The sequence below is a fragment of the Mirounga leonina genome, unplaced genomic scaffold (assembly GCF_011800145.1).
Source record: "Mirounga leonina isolate KUSES-001 unplaced genomic scaffold, KU_Mleo_1.0 Mir_173, whole genome shotgun sequence".
In the NCBI taxonomy this organism is placed as follows: Eukaryota; Metazoa; Chordata; class Mammalia; order Carnivora; family Phocidae; genus Mirounga; species Mirounga leonina.
In genome coordinates, this window is record NW_023270447.1 from 68,718,478 (window position 1) to 68,739,461 (window position 20,984).

At 51.2% G+C, this 20,984-nt stretch overlaps 1 protein-coding gene across 1 annotated transcript in view; it reads left to right on the forward strand.

Moving 5' to 3' along the window:
• CSMD2 (CUB and Sushi multiple domains 2) overlaps nucleotides 1–20,984 on the forward strand; it is a 587,452-nt gene that overhangs the window by 310,803 nt on the left and 255,665 nt on the right. The window contains exons 11-12 of the mRNA XM_035019158.1: nucleotides 10,906–11,009; nucleotides 14,117–14,229. Coding sequence (XP_034875049.1) covers nucleotides 10,906–11,009; nucleotides 14,117–14,229 — 217 coding nt within the window. The remainder of the gene's footprint in view (nucleotides 1–10,905; nucleotides 11,010–14,116; nucleotides 14,230–20,984) is intronic.

A 20,984-nucleotide genomic window follows, 5' to 3' on the forward strand; every position in this document is an offset into this window, starting at 1 on the left:
TCTGCCCTTGAGGAACATGTACACAGGAGAGATGACAGGCACGCAAATAAAAAACTAGAGAATGGGTAAATGCTGATGGAGGGGTGTCCAGTTTGCTACCTTGGAAAATGTTGGAAGGAGCCACTGACTGGAAGGTTGGGAAGTTTTCACATTTGAGCAGGGTCTGCAAGGATGAGTAGGCTTGGAAATCCATAACTCAGAGTGGATGCCTGTGCAAAGGCACTGAGGTTTGGAACAACCTCTCAGAACTGAAAGGAATTCAGCATGTCTGGATCAAGATGAGTCTGGAAAGGTCACAGGATCCAGATCATACTGAACCTACGTGCTTGGCAGAGAGGTTTGGGTTTTGTCCTGAAACAGATTTTTAAGGGCAGAAATGCTAGACTGTTGGTAGTAACAACAACAGTTATGTCTTACTCTTAAGTACATCATATGCCAAGCACTGAGCTAAGGCTTCTAGATAAATGATTTTATTTCATTCTCTTCATAGCACAATTAATTAGGTGGTAAGAGACCCACATGATGGGTGAGGAAACTGAATCGTGGATAGGTTAATTGGCATAGGAAACTTAGCCACAGTGCATAGCCAGTAAGTGGAAGCACCAGGATTTAAACCCAGTCTTTGTGGTTCCACTGCCCATGCTCTCAGCAGCTGGGCTGTGCTGCTGGATGGAACAAGGTCCCAGAGTAAATGGGAGGGCGTGGGACTGACAGCCCTAGGGATCAGCCTCGGAAAGGATGAGGGTCATCCTTTCTTCTGAACCAGAGCAATAGCAGGAAGGTCTGAGTTTTTAAAAGATGACTCTGGCAGCAGTGGAGAGGATTAGAGAGGGATCCTGGAGGGAGCGAGACCAGTTAGGAGGCAGAAACAGTTACCCAAGTAAGAAAAATGGGGGCATCCACCAAGGCTTTGGAAACACTGAGGGGGAGACAGATATAAGAGAAATGTAGGGAATGGAATTGGACTTGGTGGCTGACTGGATGTGAGGATGGAGGGAAAAGGAGGGTCTTACTCAACATTGTATCCCAGGTGACCAGCACAGTGCCTGGCACATAGTGGGCATACGGCAAACATTGATTCGGTGAACAAATGAATGATGATGCGATACTTTCCGACTTGGACCGATGGGAGCCTTCAAAAGGAGATGGAAGGGGAGGGACATGTTTTACAGGGTCAAGAGGAAAACGGTGCATTTGAAGTCCCTATGTTTCATGCAGTGACATTTGGATGTTACCCAGTTGGAAATCGGGTAAATCTGGGTTCAGTAGAGAGATTGAATATTACCTCCTCAGCACATGGGTGAGAATAGAAGCCTAAGGAATAGAATACTTCCTGGAGAGAGCAAAGAGAATCGGAAGATTCTGAATGGATCTGGAAACACCAACCTTATAGATAAAAGAAATCCAATGCAAGACACAGAGGAAGAGCAGCATAAGTTAGGAGGAGAAAGGAGGAGAAAGAATTTCCATGCAGGATATGCTGACAATGGTGGGAAGGAACAGGTCTTGCTGGGAAAAACCGAAAAGAGACCATTGGCTTTGGCCTTGGAAGAGGACCTTTCAGTGAAGCTTTGGGGGCAGAAACAGCTGTGGGGTGGGGAGAGAATGAGCAGGAAGGGAGTCTCTAGGAGCAAGGAGCCCAGAGAGCCCCTCTGACAAGTCTCAAGGTGACGTGAAGGAAGGAGAAAGGGCATGAGAGGGAGGTAAGGTGGACAGAAAGCTTGGGGCTACTTAGAGTGTTTGTTTAGGATATTGGAAACTGGAATATGTTTGCAGGCTAAGGGCAGAGCAGGCGAAGAGGAAGAGAGTGAAGATGTAGGAGGATCTGAAATAAGTGAGAGGCACATGGACTGAGAATGCAGGGGCTCTCTTGCGTGGGGCATGTGAAGAAGGATGGTATTAGGAGAGGCTGGGGTTTTGCCTATAACTGTGCAGAGCAGGACACATGTCTGCCCCTCCTTATGATCATGAGATGATTATTCATCCAGGCACCTGGATATCTGTGGACCTGAGGACTCTTGCTGGAATGCCATCCCCCTTGTAGGACCTCTGTGGGCTGAGCTTGAGAGGGAGCTGTGAATGTTCCAGTAACTAGGGCCCCCCAAGGGGCAATAGGAAGGTCCGAAGAGAAACGAAATGCTCTGGTGTGGAAATGGCCAAGAATATATCAAGATACCAGCATTGGCTGAGTACCTATGGACCATGTAGCAATGCACTGTGGGGACAAGAACTTACGGTCTTATTGGAGTGGCAGGTGAGGGGTATGTCTCTACTCAGTAAACTAAGAATAAAATAATTAAACATATCCAGGCCATCCTCCTGGAAGCTTGGCAGATTCAGGGAGAAGAAAGAAGGCTCAGAGCAAGTGATGTTGGCCTACTCCAGATGGTTCCACATTCTCCCTTTGGTTGAGATGTCCTCGAGAAATGTGAGCCCCACCTGGCCATTTGGGCTATCTTAGTCCTTATAGTCATTCTACTCACAATACTATTTCCCAAATTTGGTTAATCATCAGAAAAATACCTGGAGAGAACTTAAGACACAAATTCCAGAGCTCTCTCCTCCAAGATAGGATTCCATGGATCTGGGATGGGTGCCTGGACTATACCTTTGAAGGGCGCCCTGGTGGCTCTGACCAGCCAAGCTTGTGTGCTAAACAACAAACAACCCCCTTGCCTCGCAGCAAAGCGCACAGCACTCACCACCACCCCCCACCCGGGGGGCAGCCCTGGCTTCAGCCACACTAAACTCCTGGTTCATAGACGCACGCGGCCCTTTCAGACCTCTGTCTGACATCCTGTCCCAGTGTGCCTTCCCTTCCCCTCCAGGCAAGTTCCTGTCCCCCTTTAACACACAGTCCAAATACCCCCTCTTCTGAGAAGCCCTCCTAACTCCACCAGATCTTGGTTCTTCCTCTATTCCTACAGCATTCCATCAGCACCTTTTGTCTGTGTGCATATCATGTCGCACTGGGTTTAGAATCTCCTTCCCCCATAGCCCAAGAGCACCCTGAAAGCAGGGACAGTGCTTGGCATAGGAGGAGCTCAGCAGGTGTTTGGATACATTCATGACTGACGGAGCAGACCTGGCCCCATGTCAGGTAGCTCCTCAGGTACAGCCTTGCCCCCGTGGGGCCCTGGGGCCTCCTTCTGTGAGGACCTCTCAGCCGGGCCTCCCGGAAGACGTGCTGATGGAATTTCTGCGGTCAGAACTAAAGCCCAGACCCACATCCTACCTGCACACATCTGCCTTTCTTTTGCAGCTCCTCAGTATGAACTTGAGACCTATGATCTGATTTGTATGTGAACCTTGCTGGGTTTGAGCAGGAGAGTCAATCCACCTTTACAAGAGAAGTAAAAGCAAGGCAGATGGGGGCGGGGGGTGGCGGGGAAGAGTCGGGGGAGGGGGCACGGACTGGAGAGAGAAAGGAAATCTCATTTCATGAACTTCAAAGCCAAAGATAACAGGGTTTTGATTATCCCCTCCTCAGGGATTACCAGTGTCACTCTTCCCTTTGTGCACCTGAAGAATTGGGAAATTACTCTCCGGGCAAATGATCGCTTCCTAGTGCAAATGTCAGGGGCACAGTTGCGGGCCCATTTGCTCACTCACTTACTCATTCAGCAAACATTGATTCGTGCCCTGTCTGTGCTGGGCCCCATGTGAGATGCTGGCCACCAGAGGGCTTTCCCCCAGGTGCCCCTAAGCCCGTTCCTCATGACCCCTTAATGGCCTCCTCCAAGTCCTAAACCTGATTCTGTTCCTCTTAAAGTTGTCCTCACCTCACATCACCTCTTGACATTCCTCTTTCCCCACACCTAGCTGTGGCCTTGATGTCCCCACACCCCCTCCTCTGTTCTTGAAGGCAAGCCCTGGCCCTCCGCTAGCCAGGACTTTCTGTGGCCCTCATACTTGCCCCATCCCCTTCTGACTCCAGCACCCATCACACTGTATGGTGTTTTCCACAGACTCATGCATCGCCTCTTCCAGACTGTGGGGTCTCTCAGGGCAGTGGCCATGTTTAGCTTGCTTGCCATTTCCTTCCCAAAGTCCAGCACGTGGCAAGTGCATTTTAACTGTTGAATGACTAAGTGAATAAATGAACTCATCAATCAGTGAATGAAAGAGCCAATGAATGGATGAACGGGTTTGCTACTCTCTGAGCCTCCAAAATTCAACCTGAAGTAGTGACCAAAGTTCCAAAACGTCTGAAAGTTTTCAGTCTCTGCCCCTGGGCTTTCGTTCCCAGCCTCCTCCAAAGCCTTCTCAAGGGTGCTCAGGGCATTGTGCTTGAACTCCTGGGATTAAGGTCAACCTTCCCACTGGCCTCCCCTCCTCCCCACCCCAAGAGCCACCCGTCCAACCCTGCCCTGGGCCCCCAGCAAGATCCGGCCAGGAATCACTGTGCAGGCTATGTCCAGGAAAAGGAACTTCCCTTCCTTTCTTGGAGCTAATGGTCAAACTGACAGAATTTATAAACCAAGGCTGGGTGGGCCAAGGTCAGCCCTCAGGAGCTCAGAGAAGTGCTCTGAGGAGGAATAGGGGAAGTGGGACTACTGCAGAGCAATGTGGAAGGGAGCTCTAATTAGCTAGAAAAGCCATTTCAGCCTAGGTTGTCCTTGCCAAGATGCTAAGCTTTATCCTGATGGTCAAGAGTTGGCAAACTTCTATGGTGACGAAAGTCTTTCTTCAGAACCTGTAGCTATTAGGCTGCGATTGGCTATGAACTACAGAAAATGCCTCCACAGAAGCTGAAACAAAGCACAGTTTATTTCACCATATACCAAAGGTCTAGAGGTGAAGAGTCCAGGGCTGGTTTAGCAGTTCCTTCAGGGTCTGCAGCACCTTCTGGTTTTCCCTCTGCTATTCTCTGTGTGTGGCTCTTGTCCTCATGATCACAAGAAGGCTGCTCCAGCTCAGTCCTCACATCTGCATTCCAGGAAAGCAAGGAGAAAGGTGGGAAGATGCCCTGAGGGCTCCTCAGCTTGTGTCTCATTGCCCAGAACCCTGTTACTTAGCTCTTAGCTCTGAGGTTAGCTAAGTACATTGCCACACTCCAAACTCAGAGTTCTGTTAAGCATGGGTAAACTGAGGGAGAGACACTGAGTAAACCACTCTCCATGTCTGTCACAGAATCCCAAAACATGAACTAGATCAAAAGGAACTTAGGTTGGAGCAGGGTTCTGCTCACTCTGGCTTCTGCTCTACCTTGGTTGATGGCTGCTCAGGTACGTTTATGGAACCCTGGGGTGCCTGGGAACCCAATTTGAAAAACCTTGCTCTACGCCAGAAGTCAGCAAACTTTTTCTATAAAGAGCCAGATAATAAATATTTTAGGCTTTGAGGACCATGTGAAGTTTTTGTTGCACATTCTTCTTTGTAGTGCTTTATTTGTTTTTTAAACCTTTAAAAATGTAAGAACATGTCTTAACTCAATGGGCCATACAAAAACAGTCCATAGGCCAGATGTGGCCCAAGGGCCATGGTTCTCCGACCCCTGCTCTAAGGGATCCTGGGACACAGAGTTTGGATACAGAGTGAAGGATGGCAGCAGAGGCAAGGAGCCCAGAAAGGAGGCTCTTACAGAAATTTAATCATTGGATAAAACTGTCTCAAGTTAGGTCTCTTGGACTCCAGCTTCCAAAAAAAATGCCTGTGAGCGGTCAGATCCTCTGCAGCCTCCCCAAGGCATTGGGCACAGGCTGACAGACCTGGGATCCCTGTCCTTTGGGTGGTCCTGGGCAGTGTTCAGGAAGCAAGGACTGTCCTCCTAGTCCCAGGGTGGGAACCCTCTCCATGGTCTCACTCCCATCCCCTGCTGTTCTGGGAAGGCAGCTGTATGCTGAAGTTATAGTCTCCAGACCTCTGCCCTTTCCTGCCTTCTGCAGCAAACACAGACTCAGGCTCCCCTGAAGCCCTCCTGCCACTCCTGGGCCCTGGACCAGCCTCTTGGCCGGTCTCCCTGCCTCCAGCCCTCCCTTCATGCTGAGTTGTAGCTTCCCCTCATCTTCACCATCAAGTCCAGACCACGCACTCTGGCCTGCCAGGTAAAAGCTAACTGCAGACTCAGCCAGGCTGCTCTTACCCCCCACCCCTCCCCTACCCCGGCTGCCTGCCCTGCTCTTCACTCCCAGTTCAACGCTCTCAGCATCTCCTGGACAGAGCCCACACCCTCCTCCATCACATGAGGCCCAGCGCACCCACCTCCTCCGTGTACCCCCACTCTCATTTCCCCCTCTTTGTGATCCCCAGCATTCAGCGTCTGCTCCATGCTCTCGGCGTTGGGATTCTGCTCTAAGTTGCCAGGCAAGTGAGATAACTTCTGGGAAGCAGCTAGCTTGGTGCTGGGCACACGGCAGGTGCTCAGTAATTACGTCCTAGATGATGGGTTCGGTTATCCCTTTATCTGATGGGTGTAAATTAGGTGTGTGAGCCATATACAAATATGCCTCTTTGATCACGCCTATTTCATGTGCTGCCACTCTCCTGCCGCAGAAAGACGACAGTCTGCAAGTTTGATTGATCTGCATGTTAGTTAATGAGTCATTATAGGATCCTGTCTTTAAACAAAGGCCAAAGAAGAGGAGAAAAAAAAAATGAAAGCATCAGTACATTGTGCACTGGGGGCTGTCCGAACACTGCAATGTTAGTCTGTTGTACGGTCTACTTGGTGTAATTAGCTCCTGCGTTAGGGTCAGATGCTCTAAAATGCAGTTCACATCAATGGCTGCTCTAACCAGTGATGTGAATCGTTTTATGCCTCTGGGTTCTGGCCTTCAAAGCAGTATTTTCCCATTATAGACATAATAATCCTACACTCCCTCTTTTGGAGGTGGCTTGGTGAGCCAGTGTCCTCTGCCCCGAGGCTGGCTGGAAGGGGGTGATGGGCGAGAGTGTGCGTCCGGGGCAATCACTCCCTGCAGAGGCCGGGCCCCTCCCCCTGCAGAAGGCACTGCAGCCTTGCCAGATTTTATATGCAGCAAGTGTTTGCCAAGCTGCTTGGATTCAGCAAAAGAGCTGAGGGAAGATTTGGGAGGGTCAGTCATGGTGGCTACCCAGTGGACCTGAGACCCCGCTGGGGCAGCTGTGAGGCAGTGAGTGGCAGAGCCTGGCCTCTGGCTGCCTGGTGAGGTCCAGTTCTACCACTCAGCTGTGTGATCTTAGGCAAGTTGCCTAACATTTCTGTGCCTCCATTTTACGAATGGCTTTTCCCTTCGTAAAATGGAGGTATTCGTAGTAGCGGTTGTTGTGAGTTTCCCTGAACTGATGTGTCCTAACTGCTCCAAACAGTGTCGAGCACATGGTAAGAGGTCCGTGCTTGCAGTGAAGAAATCTCATAAGAGAAGATGATCAAAAACTGTGATTAAGTGTCTCAAAGAATCTCCTCCACCGGGGGTCGGCAGACTCACCCCTGTGGGCCCAAATCAGCTCATTGCTTGATTTTGTAAATTGCGTGCATACTGTCCCCGGCTACGTTCATGCTACAGAAGCAGAGGTGGGTAGTTGCGAGAGACATCCTATGGTCTGCACAAGGCGAAACAGTTACTCTCTGGCCCTTTACAGAAATGGTTTGCAAGCCTTATGTTCTAGACAGTAACTCCAGTAGGGGAACCGAGGGCCTAGCCATTGGTCCGTGCTGGAGAACCAGGAAGGGTTTGGAAAACGTTGTCTGGTTCAGCACTGTCTGAGCCTCTGGCCTGTGCCTGGTACAGCGACAGGCAGGGGCATCAGAGACAGGGAGACCTAGCCCCTGCCCACCCCCTGCCCCCGGAAGTTCCCAGTGTAGTAGAGGAGCAGGTAAACAGATCAGTGCCAGTGCCGCAGGTAAGTGCGGACCCAGAGGTGAGGAAGGGTATGGGAGCACCTGGAAAAGACGGGCCTCAGGGAGGAGACATTGCTAGCGGAGCCAGCAGGGAAGCAGGGGTCTGTGCCAACCAGAGTCGTGAACGGGCCAATATGAGGGGATGCCCAGGAGCTCAGGGAGACACACAGGCTTGCAATGGGGAGGGCCGCAGGGAGCAGATGCCCCGGGTCCCTCCGTGTGCATCTGGCTAGGAAATGGTGACATCAGGACAGGACCAGGGAGGTTGAGAGGGGAAGGAGATTCTGGGCCAAGCGGATAGTCCCGTGATGGTGCTTTTGGCCATCAGGGAGCGTGAGGGGTGAGCTGGCCTGGCAATGGGACAATCAGAGGGGCGAAGGCATCCCCACTCACTGCCAACCATTCCATGCCATCCCTCCTTCTGAGCGCACCCCAGCGCTGCCTGCTGCAGGCCCACCTTCCCCCTCCCCCACGTGACTGCCACAGCCCAGAGATGGCTCTCCTGGTTTCCCACCATCCCTCAGTGTTGTTGCTCCGAAAACAAAAATCGCACATCACACCTTTGCTCATGACCCTTCCATCACTTCCCCTTGTCTTTAGGGCAAAGCCCAAATCATGACTGACAGCAGGACAGACAGCCTTTCCTGCTCTACTCCTCCCACTTCCTCCCAGCACCAGCCTCCACTCCCCTCTTCATTCAACCACTGCAGATCCGTTAGGAGTCTCTGATGAGTCTTGTGTCCCACACCTTTGCCCATTCACCTGCCCCTCCCTCTCTCGATGGCTCTCCCTCCCTTACTCATTTAGCTAACTCGGGTTCATCTCCCAAACTCAGCCCCGGCTTCATTTCCTCTGGGAAGCGTCCTTTAACATTTCTTCTGGCCTCCACTTTCCTGTTCTGTGCTCATGGGTGTTCTTATATAGAGATGCTCCTCTCTGAGAACGCCATGCCCAGTGTGGAGGGGCCCTCAGACATGGCAGCCGGGCTGATGAATCAGTGTGGCAGCAGGTGGCTCCTGAGGTCCCTGAAGGCACCGGGGAGTGAGGCTGTGCCAGCACCCTGCCAGTATGTGGGTTCGCACAGAGGAGACCTGCACAACGAGGAAAAGCCACCCATGGAATTCCCTACTCCTTGAGTGGTAGAATAGAACACAAAGGAACACCTCCAGCCTCCCCACTGGGGGAGATGGAAGATCTTCATCACATTGGAACCGCAGATGAATAGATCAAGAAGATGTGGGAGATATCTACAATGGAATCTTACTCATCCCTTAAAAAGAATGAGATCTTGCCATTTGCAAGGATGTGGATGGAGCTAGAGAGTATACTGCTGAGCAAACCAAGTCAGTCAGAGAAAGACTAATACCATATGATTTCACTCATACATGGAATTTAAGAAACAAAACAAATGATCATAGGGAAAAAAAAGAGAAAGGCAAACCAAGAAACAGACTCTTAACTCTAGAGAACAACCTGATGGTTCCCAGAGGGGACGGAGATGGGGGAGGGGGGAACAGGGGATGGGATTGAGGAGCACGCTTGCTGTGATGAGCACTGGGTATGGTATGGAAGTGTGGTATCACTGTATTTTACCCCTGAAACTAATATTACACTGTATGTTAACTAACTAGAATTTAAATAAAAACTTTTTTTAAAAAATGAAACAGACAAAAAGAGGCCCAGATTAGCCATTAGGAGTGGTGCTCCCTGTGTCCCATCTTTGTTCATGGCACCACCTCCCACCCGTCCAGGGACCCACAGGTCATCCTGAATCCCTCCTCCTCCCTTGGTTCCTACACCCATGCAGTCACAAAGCCCTAAATACTGCTAAGACCTGTCTCTCTTCTCCATCCCCACCGCCCTCCTCCATCACTCACCTGGACGGGAACCCTCCCCACCACCTCTGGCCTCGCTCCTGCCACATCTGTTTCTACACAAGCTGCCAGACTGACATTTCTCTCAAACACCAATGTGCCCCTGTTTCCCGCTGTTTAAAACTTTTCTTACCCCCCCCCCCGAATAAACCCCAGCTCTTTGGGCCAGAGGAGATTTTAAAACCCTTTGGACTTAGCTCCAGGCAAATTTCTCAAGTTCTGGACCTTCCTGAGTCCCCTCCTTGCACTGAAGGCCCAGCCATATTGTGCCCCAGAGTGAAACAGCCAGCAGCTGTGCTCACTTTGCAGACCTTCCATTGACCAGGCAGTGAACACTTGTTCTGCAATGTCCCATCTCTGCCGAAACTCGGGCCCTGTGCATCTGACTCCTCAGGATGGCCCCCTCCACCCCCAGCATCCCCCTGTGGCCTGTCTTCCTCAGCCTTCAGAACCCTCAGACAGCACCCTCACGGACAGACCTCCTCCAGCCCCCACCGCAGGCTCCATGAGCCCCAGGCTTCTCTGTGCACCTACAGCCCTCATTGGAACACCTGCCACCCGGCAGGGGCTTGGTGGTTCTCGGCTTCCGTTCTGTCACCAAGGGCAGGGACCATGCTCACTGTTGAAACCCCACCTCCTAAGTTTGGCACATGGTGTGTGCTTGGTAAATATTGTGTAAGGCAGGACTAACACAAATTAAGAGAAAAGAATCTTGTTGAAACCTTCCTGGAACATTCATTTATTCAACGAATAAACAAAAGAGGATAGAGAAAAGCAGGCAGAGGAGAGGCTAAGAGAAACTTCTGCAAGTCCCCGGGGGCCGGCAAGATGGCTGAGATTCCACATGTGGCTTGAAAAATTGCCACCAAGTCCATGGGGACTTCTGTGCTTTAAAGCATGAAGAGAGAATCTAATCTTCTCACAGCCGGCCAGATGTGCCTGATGTTGCCATGGCAGCCCCCAGAATTGGCCAGATGTGCTGTGAACATCTCTGGAAAACATCAGGGGACCCCAGAGGCTGTAAGGCCTGGAGAGAAATAGTTGACACTCCAAAAGGTGGTGGGGAAATGCTCCGTTTGGATCAGGGGCTGTGTGAGGTGGTGTCCCAGGGACTCTGGGCATCGGGACCTAATGAGGGAACTTCTCAGAGCTGTACGAGTTTCTCCCAGAAGCCCCTGCCTGCTCCCTAACCCAGTGCTCCCTCCCCAGGTGATCAAGCTGGCCTTTGAGGACTTTGACTTGGAGAGGGGCTACGACACCCTGACGGTCGGGGATGGCGGGCAGGACGGAGACCAGAAAACCGTTCTCTATGTGTAAGTGAAGCAGGGCTGTGGTCCGGAGGGCAGGAAGCACATGATCCTGGCCTGGGGGTGGTGGGATGGTGCGCTGCGTCCTGTCTGGTCCCCAGGGCCACGCTGCATCAAGCACAGGGGACCAGCCCCTCTCCTCTGACTGAAGGAAACAGAACACTGGCCACATTCTCTCTAGGAGCTCCCAGGAAGAGTGGGCAGAAGGAACAGTTTCTCAGGGAGGAGGGGGAATTGAGGTCCTGGGTGTGCACCTGGAGCATTCTGCATGGTGGGCTGCTTCTGCTTGGCCCCTGCTTCTGCCACCCACGGGTTTCTCCTCAAGGCCATGTCCATCCATGGCAGTCTGACTTCAGACAGAGACAGTGGAAGTGTGGTTGCTGACCTCCCTGCAAGCTCAGAACTATCTGGGAAATGAATAGTGTCAGGGATTTGGGACCCTGTGCACACGGTGGCCACAATTCCTGAGCCAAGAAAGGCTCACATGGTCTAGACAAGGGAGAGGATAATGCCACATTGTCCTGGGATTCCATTCTGTTGGATCTTCCTTTGCCCTCCACCATTAGCCTGACATAAACACAGGAGAACACTTCTGTGCATGTGGCCCGGCACAGATGGCCTGATCTCTCTCATCTCCCTTGCCCAGATAGGGGGGTGGGGGTGGGGAAGTTTTCCTATACACTGAACATCCATTGTGTGCCCAGGCACTGGGAGGGGAAGTTTCACATCAGGTATCTCATTTAGTTGTATTGTTATCCCCATTTAACAGGTGGGGAAACTGAGTCCCATAGGTTGCAAAGCTGGTTGGTGGCAGAACCAGCACTTGAGTTCATGCCTTTTAACTTCAGTCCAGGACAGCATCCCGTGCCATACCCCTTCCCCACCAGGCTAGCCCCAGGCCAATGCCCTCTGGTTTTCATGCTGAAGGAGAAATAGCTCTTCAGTCCTAGCTGCCTTGTGCAGGAGTTGTTCTGCTCTGGGCACTTCCCACACCTTCCCCACACCTGCCAGAGAAGATCCTTTCAGGGCAGTTAAAGGACTCACAACGTTACCCTCAGAATCAGGTGACATGGCTGGTACTTGGAATCTCCTAGGAGAAAGGAATGGGATGTGAGCCTGAAGGGTATCCTCCCCCCACCTATTCCACTGTATTAATCAGGATTCTCCAGAGAAACAGAACAATAGGATAGACACAGAGAGCCAGGGATTTATTATAAGGAATCAGTTCACATGATAATGGAGACTGACAAGCCCCACGATTTGCAGGGTGGGCTGGCAAGCTGGGACCCAGGAGAGCGGATGATGGCCTTTTAGCCCAAAGGCCAGCAGGCTCTAGACCCAGGAAGAGCTGATGTTTCCATTCAAGTCCAAGGCAGGAAAAAGGAAAAAAAAAAAAAAAAAAGGAAACATCCCAGATGGAAGGCAGGCAGGCAGGAAGAATTCTCTTTTACTTGGGAGAGGGCTAGCCTTTTTGTTCCATGCAGGCCTTCAACTGATTAGATGAGGCCCATCCATATGGGGAAGGGCAATCTGCTTTATTCAGGCTACCAATTTAAATGTTAAAGTCCTCCAAAGGCATCTTCACAGAAACAGTCAGAATAATGTTTGGCCAGATATCTGGATACTCCATGGCCCAGGCAAATTGACACATAAAATTAGCCATCATACTCACTTTCTCCTCTGGCTCATCCCCATCACTCACCTGCCCTGTATGGTGCTCAGAAGGCCAGGGTCCTGGTTCTGTCTCCTCCCAGGACAAAATCCTAGTGAGCTCTGTCAGAGAGAGAACCTTAGAACAGCAGAGCCAGAAAGATTCTTACAACCCAATCCCCTCATTTAACACTAAATGAAAAATCCCAGAGTGGCTCAGCCACTTGCCCAGGGTCCCACAGCAAATGAATGACAGCTCCAGGGCTTACACACAGGTCTCTGTAAGTTTTGAGTGAGCTCCCAACGAGTTCTATAACAGCCCAGGGGCTCTCCCACCACCCTCAGATCTCTGTAGGCCAGCATCCATCTCAAACTTTAGGGAAACACATGGCAAAATTGTCGGACTCCTTTGTTGTCAGAATTGGGTCAGATGAACTCTGCCACCCTAGAGTTAAGAGCCAGCCCTGGCTTGGCCTCAATCCTTACTCACTACAGAATGCCAGCAGCCATGCGATGTCACACAGGCCAGGCCGATGTGCCCCAGGTGTCTATCCCAGCCCCACCCCTACAGCACTCACACTGTGCTGATCATCTCATACAGCCAACTCAGTGCCCCCCGCAAGCTTTGAGACCCCAGAATGGAGCAGAGATTAAGACCCATGAATCCAATCACACCTTCCACCACCACCCCCTGGTCTGTGCTGGTGATCTGTCTGGTCTCAGCAGCAAGAGGAAGCCAGGTTCCTTCTGGAAAGCCCAGCCTCTGCTGTGGACTCTGGCTCTGCCACTCTCCATCAGGCTGACCTTGGGAAAGCGACTGCCTATTTTGCACCCTTATCTTCTCATCCATATGGTGGGGATAACACAACCCCTACCTCACTGGGCTACCGGGGTCATTAAATAAGAGAATGGAAGGAAAATTGTCTGGCTTGGATAGGTATTTGGTTAATGTGAGTTGAATCCTCCCCATGCTTAAACTCTGTTCTTCAGAAAGAATGTGGCCCCGGAGTGACAGGTGCACTTTAAGCCTTGCTTCATATATGGAAGCAGATATTTCCATATGGAACGGAAAGAGATGTCTCATTAAAAGGAATGGCTGGGCTCAATTAGGGAAATGGGTTTCTGTCTGTGTCTTTTCTGCAGTAGTTCATGTGAGAAATCAAAGGTGGAAGGAGTGTAGACACCCCTGCAGTAGATCTGGCTACACCTAACCCCGGCCCCTGAGAAAGCAAGGACACAGGTCTCCCTCACGAGCCCAGGGGTCTGGGCTAAGGGGTCACGGGTAAACACAAGCCATGGCCGGAGGGGAGAGGTGGTGAGTCTCCCAGCCGCTGGATCACATGCCTCTGGGCTCCAGTGTTAAACACCATGGGCCCCGAATTTGCCTGACTGGGTAGAGCTCCTAGTCATTCTGTGGGGTGCCAGAGTGGGGGGCACATCTCTAAATCTCACTCTCCTGACAGCCTGACAGGTACGTCGGTCCCAGATCTCATTGTCAGCACCAACCACCAAATGTGGCTCTTGTTCCAAACCGACAGCAGCGGCAGCTCCCTGGGATTCAAGGCTTCTTACGAAGGTAACTGCTGTTGGCGGGCTTCTCCACTCACTCTGCAGTCAGACTTGGGGTCCGGATGTGGAGTCAGCAAGCCCTGGGTTCGAATTCTGATTGTGTCCCGCACGAACTTCCTCTCCTTAGGCATATTATTCGACCTGTCTGAGCCTCAGCTTTCTTTGGCCAGTGGGTCTCCTGGATTGTTTTGAGGATTATCTGGGATAAACCACTTGAGGCACAGGTCACAGCACTAAGGGCGCACATTCGTTGCATCTGCAATTCATACCTGGCTTGTGTAGACTTTTAAAAGACCCTATAGACTTTTGGAGCTTCCCAAGCTGCCATACTTGGATGTCATATAGTGCTGAGTGACTGTGCATGGGGCTAGGGACAGACATACACCATTGGTGGCCTGAGGAGGATACAGATGAGGGTAACTTGAATCTCACTGGGAACCAGCATTAAGGGAACAGTGAACTCTGGGTCCAGGAGCTACCACCACCATCATCAGCCTTCTGTGTGCTTCCAGATTTCCCATTGGTGATGACTGCTAATGCCAGTCCCCACAGAAGGGGGAGCAGAAGCCATCCCCCGAGCATTTGGTTGGCAGATTTGGTAGGTGGCAGAGCTTAGCCCAGCACTCAGGGAACAGATGCATCAGATCTGAGCCCTTGCAAGGGGTCTGCACTCCAGGGGTGAGACAGAGGAGGAAACACACGAGCTATTATAAAAGCAAGATATCTGTGGCCAACAGCCAGTGGGAGCATGGAGAAGGGGGTGGTCATCCCGTATGCGGCATCTAGAAAGGCTCTATCGAGAGAGTGAGCCCTGGGTCTTGAAAATGATGTCAGAGAGACAGGGGGCAGGGGATGAGAGAGAGAAGGTCTTTCTTCACCCCCATTCAGAGACCTGATAACTCTATATGAGGTGAGTTGGGGGGAGCAACTCCAAAAGGCTCTTATTCTGCTCAGTGTGACCCCCACCCCCAGGGACCAGGAGTTCTTCCTGTACCAGGACCTGTATTCTGTCTCCAAGCTGGGTACACAGAAGGCCTGTCAGTTTCCTCCAGCTGCTTTGACAAAGGACCACACACTGGGGGGCTTAAAACAACAGAAACCTCTTCTCCCCAGGTTCTGGAGGCTAGGACAGCGTAGGTCCTGTTCTAAGAACAAGAAGCACATGTCGAGGGGAGACAGAATAGCAGCCAGAGAGGACCGATGGGATGACAAGTGCTGAGTTCACATCCTGGTTCTGTCCCTCTCTAGCCCCATGCCGGGTCAGGGAACCTCCCTGAGGCTCTGTTTCTTCATCTGGGACATGGAGGTAATAATACACCCTAGGTCCCAGGGCTTCTGTGAAGAGTAACTGTGGTCAAGGATGTGAAAATAAGAATTGCACTGCAATTACGGGTGACTAATGAGTGAGGACACAGGTAGTTAAGCAAATGGCTCTTCGGGTACATCAGAGTTACACACAGCTGGGGGGCGGCAGAGAGAAATCAGGAGACGCCAACTCAGGGCCAAGCTCTAACACTCACTACTTGGAAAAATGGGAATGGATTTGGACTCAGAGTTTCAAGTTTCCCCCATGTCTGAAGTTCTCTGGATGTTCAGCAGTGAACGTTTCCAGAAGTGGGGAGGAATGATCCTGTGTGCCACCCACCTGCCCTTAATCTGTCCATATTTTATCAATGGTATGGATAAGCCATAAATAGCATGAGCCGGAAAGGGACGACAGTCAGCACTCAGCAAACAAATGTGCAGAAAGACCTCGACGGGGTAGAGCTACTGGCTAAGTCACCAGGATAAGAGGAAGTGGGAATAAATAGCAAGTCCTCTGTGAGGGTTCCAAAACTTAGCAACTAGAATTTACCCCAGGGAGTTAGTGATGCTTGATTCTTGGGCATCAAGAATTGGGCTTAATTGTGGGGATAGGCAGGGAGAGGGCTGAAGTCAAACCCTGTGAGAAAGGTTAAGAGCCCCCTGAAAGTGCATTCGGGAGAAGAGTGGACTCAGGGGAGAGCTGAGAGCTGTGTCTAAATATCTGAAGGGCTGTCATGTAGGAAAGAGGAATTAGATTTGTTTGGCATGGTTTCACCGGAAAAGAAAGGGACAGAACATTGAATGCCCATTATGTGCCGGAAGCTTTATGCTAATTTTCTCAAGGTTTTCAACAGTGTCACGCAAACATTTGGGGTACCCTCAGGGACCACCAAAGTTGGGTAAGGGTTGCCTAGCAGGGCAGGCTCTGATCCTGCCTTCTCCTTTCTTCTCTTTTGTTCCTTGTAAGCCTTCTTTTAAGAGGGGATTTGTAGCTACGCACCAGTCTGAGAAACTCTGCCTCATCTCATTCAGTGTGGCAGCTAGCTGATGGCTGCTCTTTTGTACCTGAGGAATCTGAAACTCAGAAGGGTGGAGTGTCCTGCCTGGGTCACATGGAGTCTGGGACCTGGAAGAGCCGAGATTCAACTCCATGTCTCGCTGGCTTCAAAGCCCATGATGTTTCCCCCCTCTACCAGGGTCTCCAAAGTGACAGAATTTCAATTCCTTATAAAATCTCTTAGAAGCCAACACCTTGCCCCAGTCCCATGAGCCATATGGCATGAGCCCAGGCTCCTCGTTACTAGCAGTTGTGGTTTTGTTCATCAGCCCATGTGTCTACCTCGCCCAGCCAGTAGTGATGACCCTGTCACATGACCAGCATGATGCTGGGGGCTAGGATTACAGCAGGGAGCCACACGGACTAGAACAGAAAACTAAAGCAGTCGAAAAACATCCACGGTGGGACTGCTGGTCACAGATTAGGGAAGTCCTCCTCGGACTCATGACAGATTAGGAAGAGAGTCTGGGCATGTCTGTACATTGTTAATCCAACAGTCCAAGTGGGTACTGCTCACAGAGGCATCTGTTTCTGTGAAGATGGAACGGACTCTGGAATTGGACCAGACCTGGTGAATCCCAGCATGGTCCCAACTGTGGGATTGGCCAAGTCCTGTGGTCTGTCGGAGCCTCAATCTCCCACTCATAAAACAGAAAGAATAGTGGTGACTCCTTGCACAGTCCTGGCTCAGAGAGGTGTCTTCCCTGGGGGCCACTGAGTTTCCTCTGCACCCAAGCCCTTGGTGATCAGCACTGTTCCCCACTCCGGAGCATGTCCCCTTCTGCCAGGGAACAGAGCTCCTTGCCTGCCCTGCGGGTGGCCTGGCGCTGCGTCCCTGCCTCCCATCTGCACTCTGCATCCAGGGCTCCCACTCCTCAGACCGGCTGGGAAATGAGACGGTTCACTCTGGCCGCAGTGTAGGGAGGGGAGGCAAAAGCGGTAGAAGGCAGATCCAAGTCACTGAGAGACTTGGCCTCAGAAAGAGTTTGCACTTCATCTGCAGGGAAGAAGAACCTGTGGAAGTTTAAATGTAGGGATGGGCCTGCCCTTCCACCTTGGACCTTTTATTTGACGGTAAAAGCCATCCGTCTCTTGCCTTCACGGTGAAGAGCCCCCTCTACCATGAATAAAGCTGGGTCGGTTAAGTCCCCTGGTATCCTGATGTGACTTCCCATCCTGCTCTCTGGGCTTCTGTCACCTGCAGCCTCCTGATCATCTGCCACCCCTCTGGCTGCTCCCTCAGGGCTTCTGCACGGCCCCTCACGACCCCCACAGAGCAGGCACTTCCCCAGGGTCTCTCCTCAGCTTTCCGTCCTCTTTTTCAGGATTGCATCTACTCCCATGGCTTCCAGCTCAATCTAAACACTGGTGACTTCCAAATCTGTTCCCCATTTGCATATCGGTCTCCCTGTGACACATTTTATACACTTCTCCTTCAGACACCTCAAACCCAAGGCATGTGTGCTAGTCTGCACAGGCAGACATAACCAAATACCATAGGCTAGGAGCTGAAACAGAAGTTTATTTTGTCACAGTTCTGAAGGCTAGAAATCCAAGATCAAGGTTCTGGCTGATTCAGTCTCTAGACTAGGCGGCCTTGTCACTGTGTCCTCACCTGGCCTTTCCTTGGTGCTTGCACAGGGAGAGAGGGAAGGAGCACAAGCTCTCTGGTGTTGCTTCTTATAAGGACACTAATCCTATTGGATCTGGGCCCCACCCCTATGGCCTCATTTAGCGTTTATTACTTCCTTAGAGGCCCCATCTCCAAATCCAGCACCTTTGAGGTTAGGACTTCACCATATGAATTTGGGGAGGCACCAACACTGAGTCTATTAACACCATCCAAACTGAGCTCCATTTATGGTAGCTTTATTCACAGTAGAGGGGGCTCTTCACCATAAAGGCAAGAGACGGATGGCTTTTACCGTCAAATAAAAGGTCCAAGGTGGAAGGGCAGGCCCATCCCTACATTTAAACTTCCACAGGTTCTTCTTCCCTGTGGACGAAGTGCAAACTCTTTCTGAGGCCAAGTCTCTCAGTGACTTGGATCCGCCTCCAACCACTTTTGCCTCCCCTCCCTACACTGCGGCCAGAGCGAACCATCTCATTTATGGTAATTCCAAGCCATGTTCCAGCTCCTGAGAACCCATTCTAGGCAGAAATACAGCTCTTCAGGCCTGCAGGACTGAGCCCAGTGCCTGGCACATGGCATGTGCTCAGAAAAGCTCTCAGATTAAGTTGTGATGACTTTCTACACAAGCACAATCAAGCACCCTTCCTCCACACCCTCTCAGCTTCCCACACTCTAAGGCAAGAGCCAGGCATTCTGCATTGTCCCATGGCTTTGGGGTCAGACAGACCCAGTTTGTAATCGAGTTCTCCCATTGGCTCTGTGTGTGGTCTTAGCCAGTCCCTCCACATCTTTGAACCTGGGTATTCTCACCTGTGAAGAGGGGCTGATAAACACTGATCTCACAGGGGTCTTCCGAGGGCTCAGTGTTGTGAACCTCCCAACACAGGGCTGGCATTTAGGAAACACTCAGTTAAAAGTCCGCTCCCTACCCTGCTTCCCTAGGCCTGCAGCTCCTCTCTCAACCTGCACCCGTGGCCCAAAGCTTTAGAACAAACTCCATCTCCACTCTAGTCCTCCTTTTATCCATCTTCTGGGGGATCCCATACAGGATAGACACCTTGGCTCAGCGATGGAAGGGTAGCTGCGGCATAGATGTTCTACAGGTGATATGAGGCATTTGTGGGTAGAGACCGCTCCCGGGCACTCCTGGCCCCATCAACATCAATACGCCTTCCACCCCAGCTTAGGGAAAGAGAAGCTTCCCTGGGGCAAGCAGGTGGCACCACAGTGTCACCCCTCCCCCCTCATTAAAAGTGTGAGCCCCTGGGTAAGAAAATTGGGGGATTTATTTTCTAGAAATTCTTCCAGTTCTGCTTGTCACAATCGCAGATCAGGGTGGGGGAGGGGACTCAGGCGCCATCAAAATCTGAGTACTCTTTGGAGCCTAGAAATTCAGTCCCCCTCCATGGGGGCAGCCAGCTGTAGGAAATGCATTCATAGTTGCAATTGCGTTGCTTCCCAGTAGAACAAGAAATATTTAAGGAACAGGCAATTAGCACTTACCAGAAACATTATAAAATTACATACAACTTGCTAACAAGTTTTAGCATCAATCTGGGAGTCTCCTCGCTTCCTGACTCAGAGCCTAGAATCTGGCAGCCTAATGCTAAATCTGGGGATTTGGCTGGCACAGGGGAGGAAGGAGCAGAGACCTTGACCCTGGAGACATGAAGGAGCAGGGCGTTAGAAACTATGCAGAAAGGACACCCAACAGCAGGGACTCGCATTAGAAATGAGGTCACCTTGTATTCAACATCATGGAAGCCCCTACTGTGTGTTATAGATGCTGTTCAGGACATGGGGGCCACGAGAACAAGAAGACAACCTGTGCCTTCCCCTAAGCCATAGCCTATGTTCAGTAGAGTCGAGAAAGTGTAAGAAGATGGGGAAGTATCGGGGAAGGGCAGCTCACCTTGTTTGAGGGCATCAGGGAAAGCTCCCTGGAACGGCAGGTGTCTGAAGCTGAGACTTGTGTAAAGGATGAAAAGAAGTTGGTCAGATATCCCTGAGAGCAAGTAGGGAGAACACAGGCAAGACTAGCCCTCTGCCGTCAGCACCTCCATCCCCTTCCCTAGAACTTAATTCTGCTGGGGGGCATAGGTGAGCTTCCTGGAAGTGATGGCCTTGAGCCAGGCTGGAACGAAGACAAAGGGCAACAGACCCCATCTCTGGCTCTACTCCTTTTCGGACCCTGCCTTGCTTCAAGCACAAGGCCATTTTCAACCTCAAGTCCACTATTTTCAGGACACGTCTGCTTCTTATTTGATCTCCATGAGCAGAGAGGCCCAAACTTCCCAACTTCGACCAGGAGTAACACCAGGCATGTTCCTAAGACACTCACTGAGTTTCCATGAGAGCCCCAAAGCTCTCAGGCACTGGGAGCTGGGGTCTTGTTAGATGCGGGCAGCAGTTGCCTACTCTCAGGCAAGCCCAGTGGGATCCACGCTGTACCCAAGTCTGTCCTGGCCCGTGGGGGCGGGGAAGGCAAGCGGCCGAGGATGCTGTACCATTAAAATTTGGCAGGCTGCAAGCACAGCAGCAGTTTGCAATAAACTGGCATTATGATACTGAAGAGAAAATTGGCAGGAAGTAATTTGTCTGTGAGATATACTCTCGAAATACATGGGCTTTTGCAAATAGCAAGCTCCAGTGTGGGGCTAATGCAAACAGCTTGGAGGTAACCCCGATGCTCTACGTGTCCACATGCACCCCTGGTTCCTGACCTTCAGCTGTACATCCCCATGATAGTGTTGTGGGGGAAGGAGAT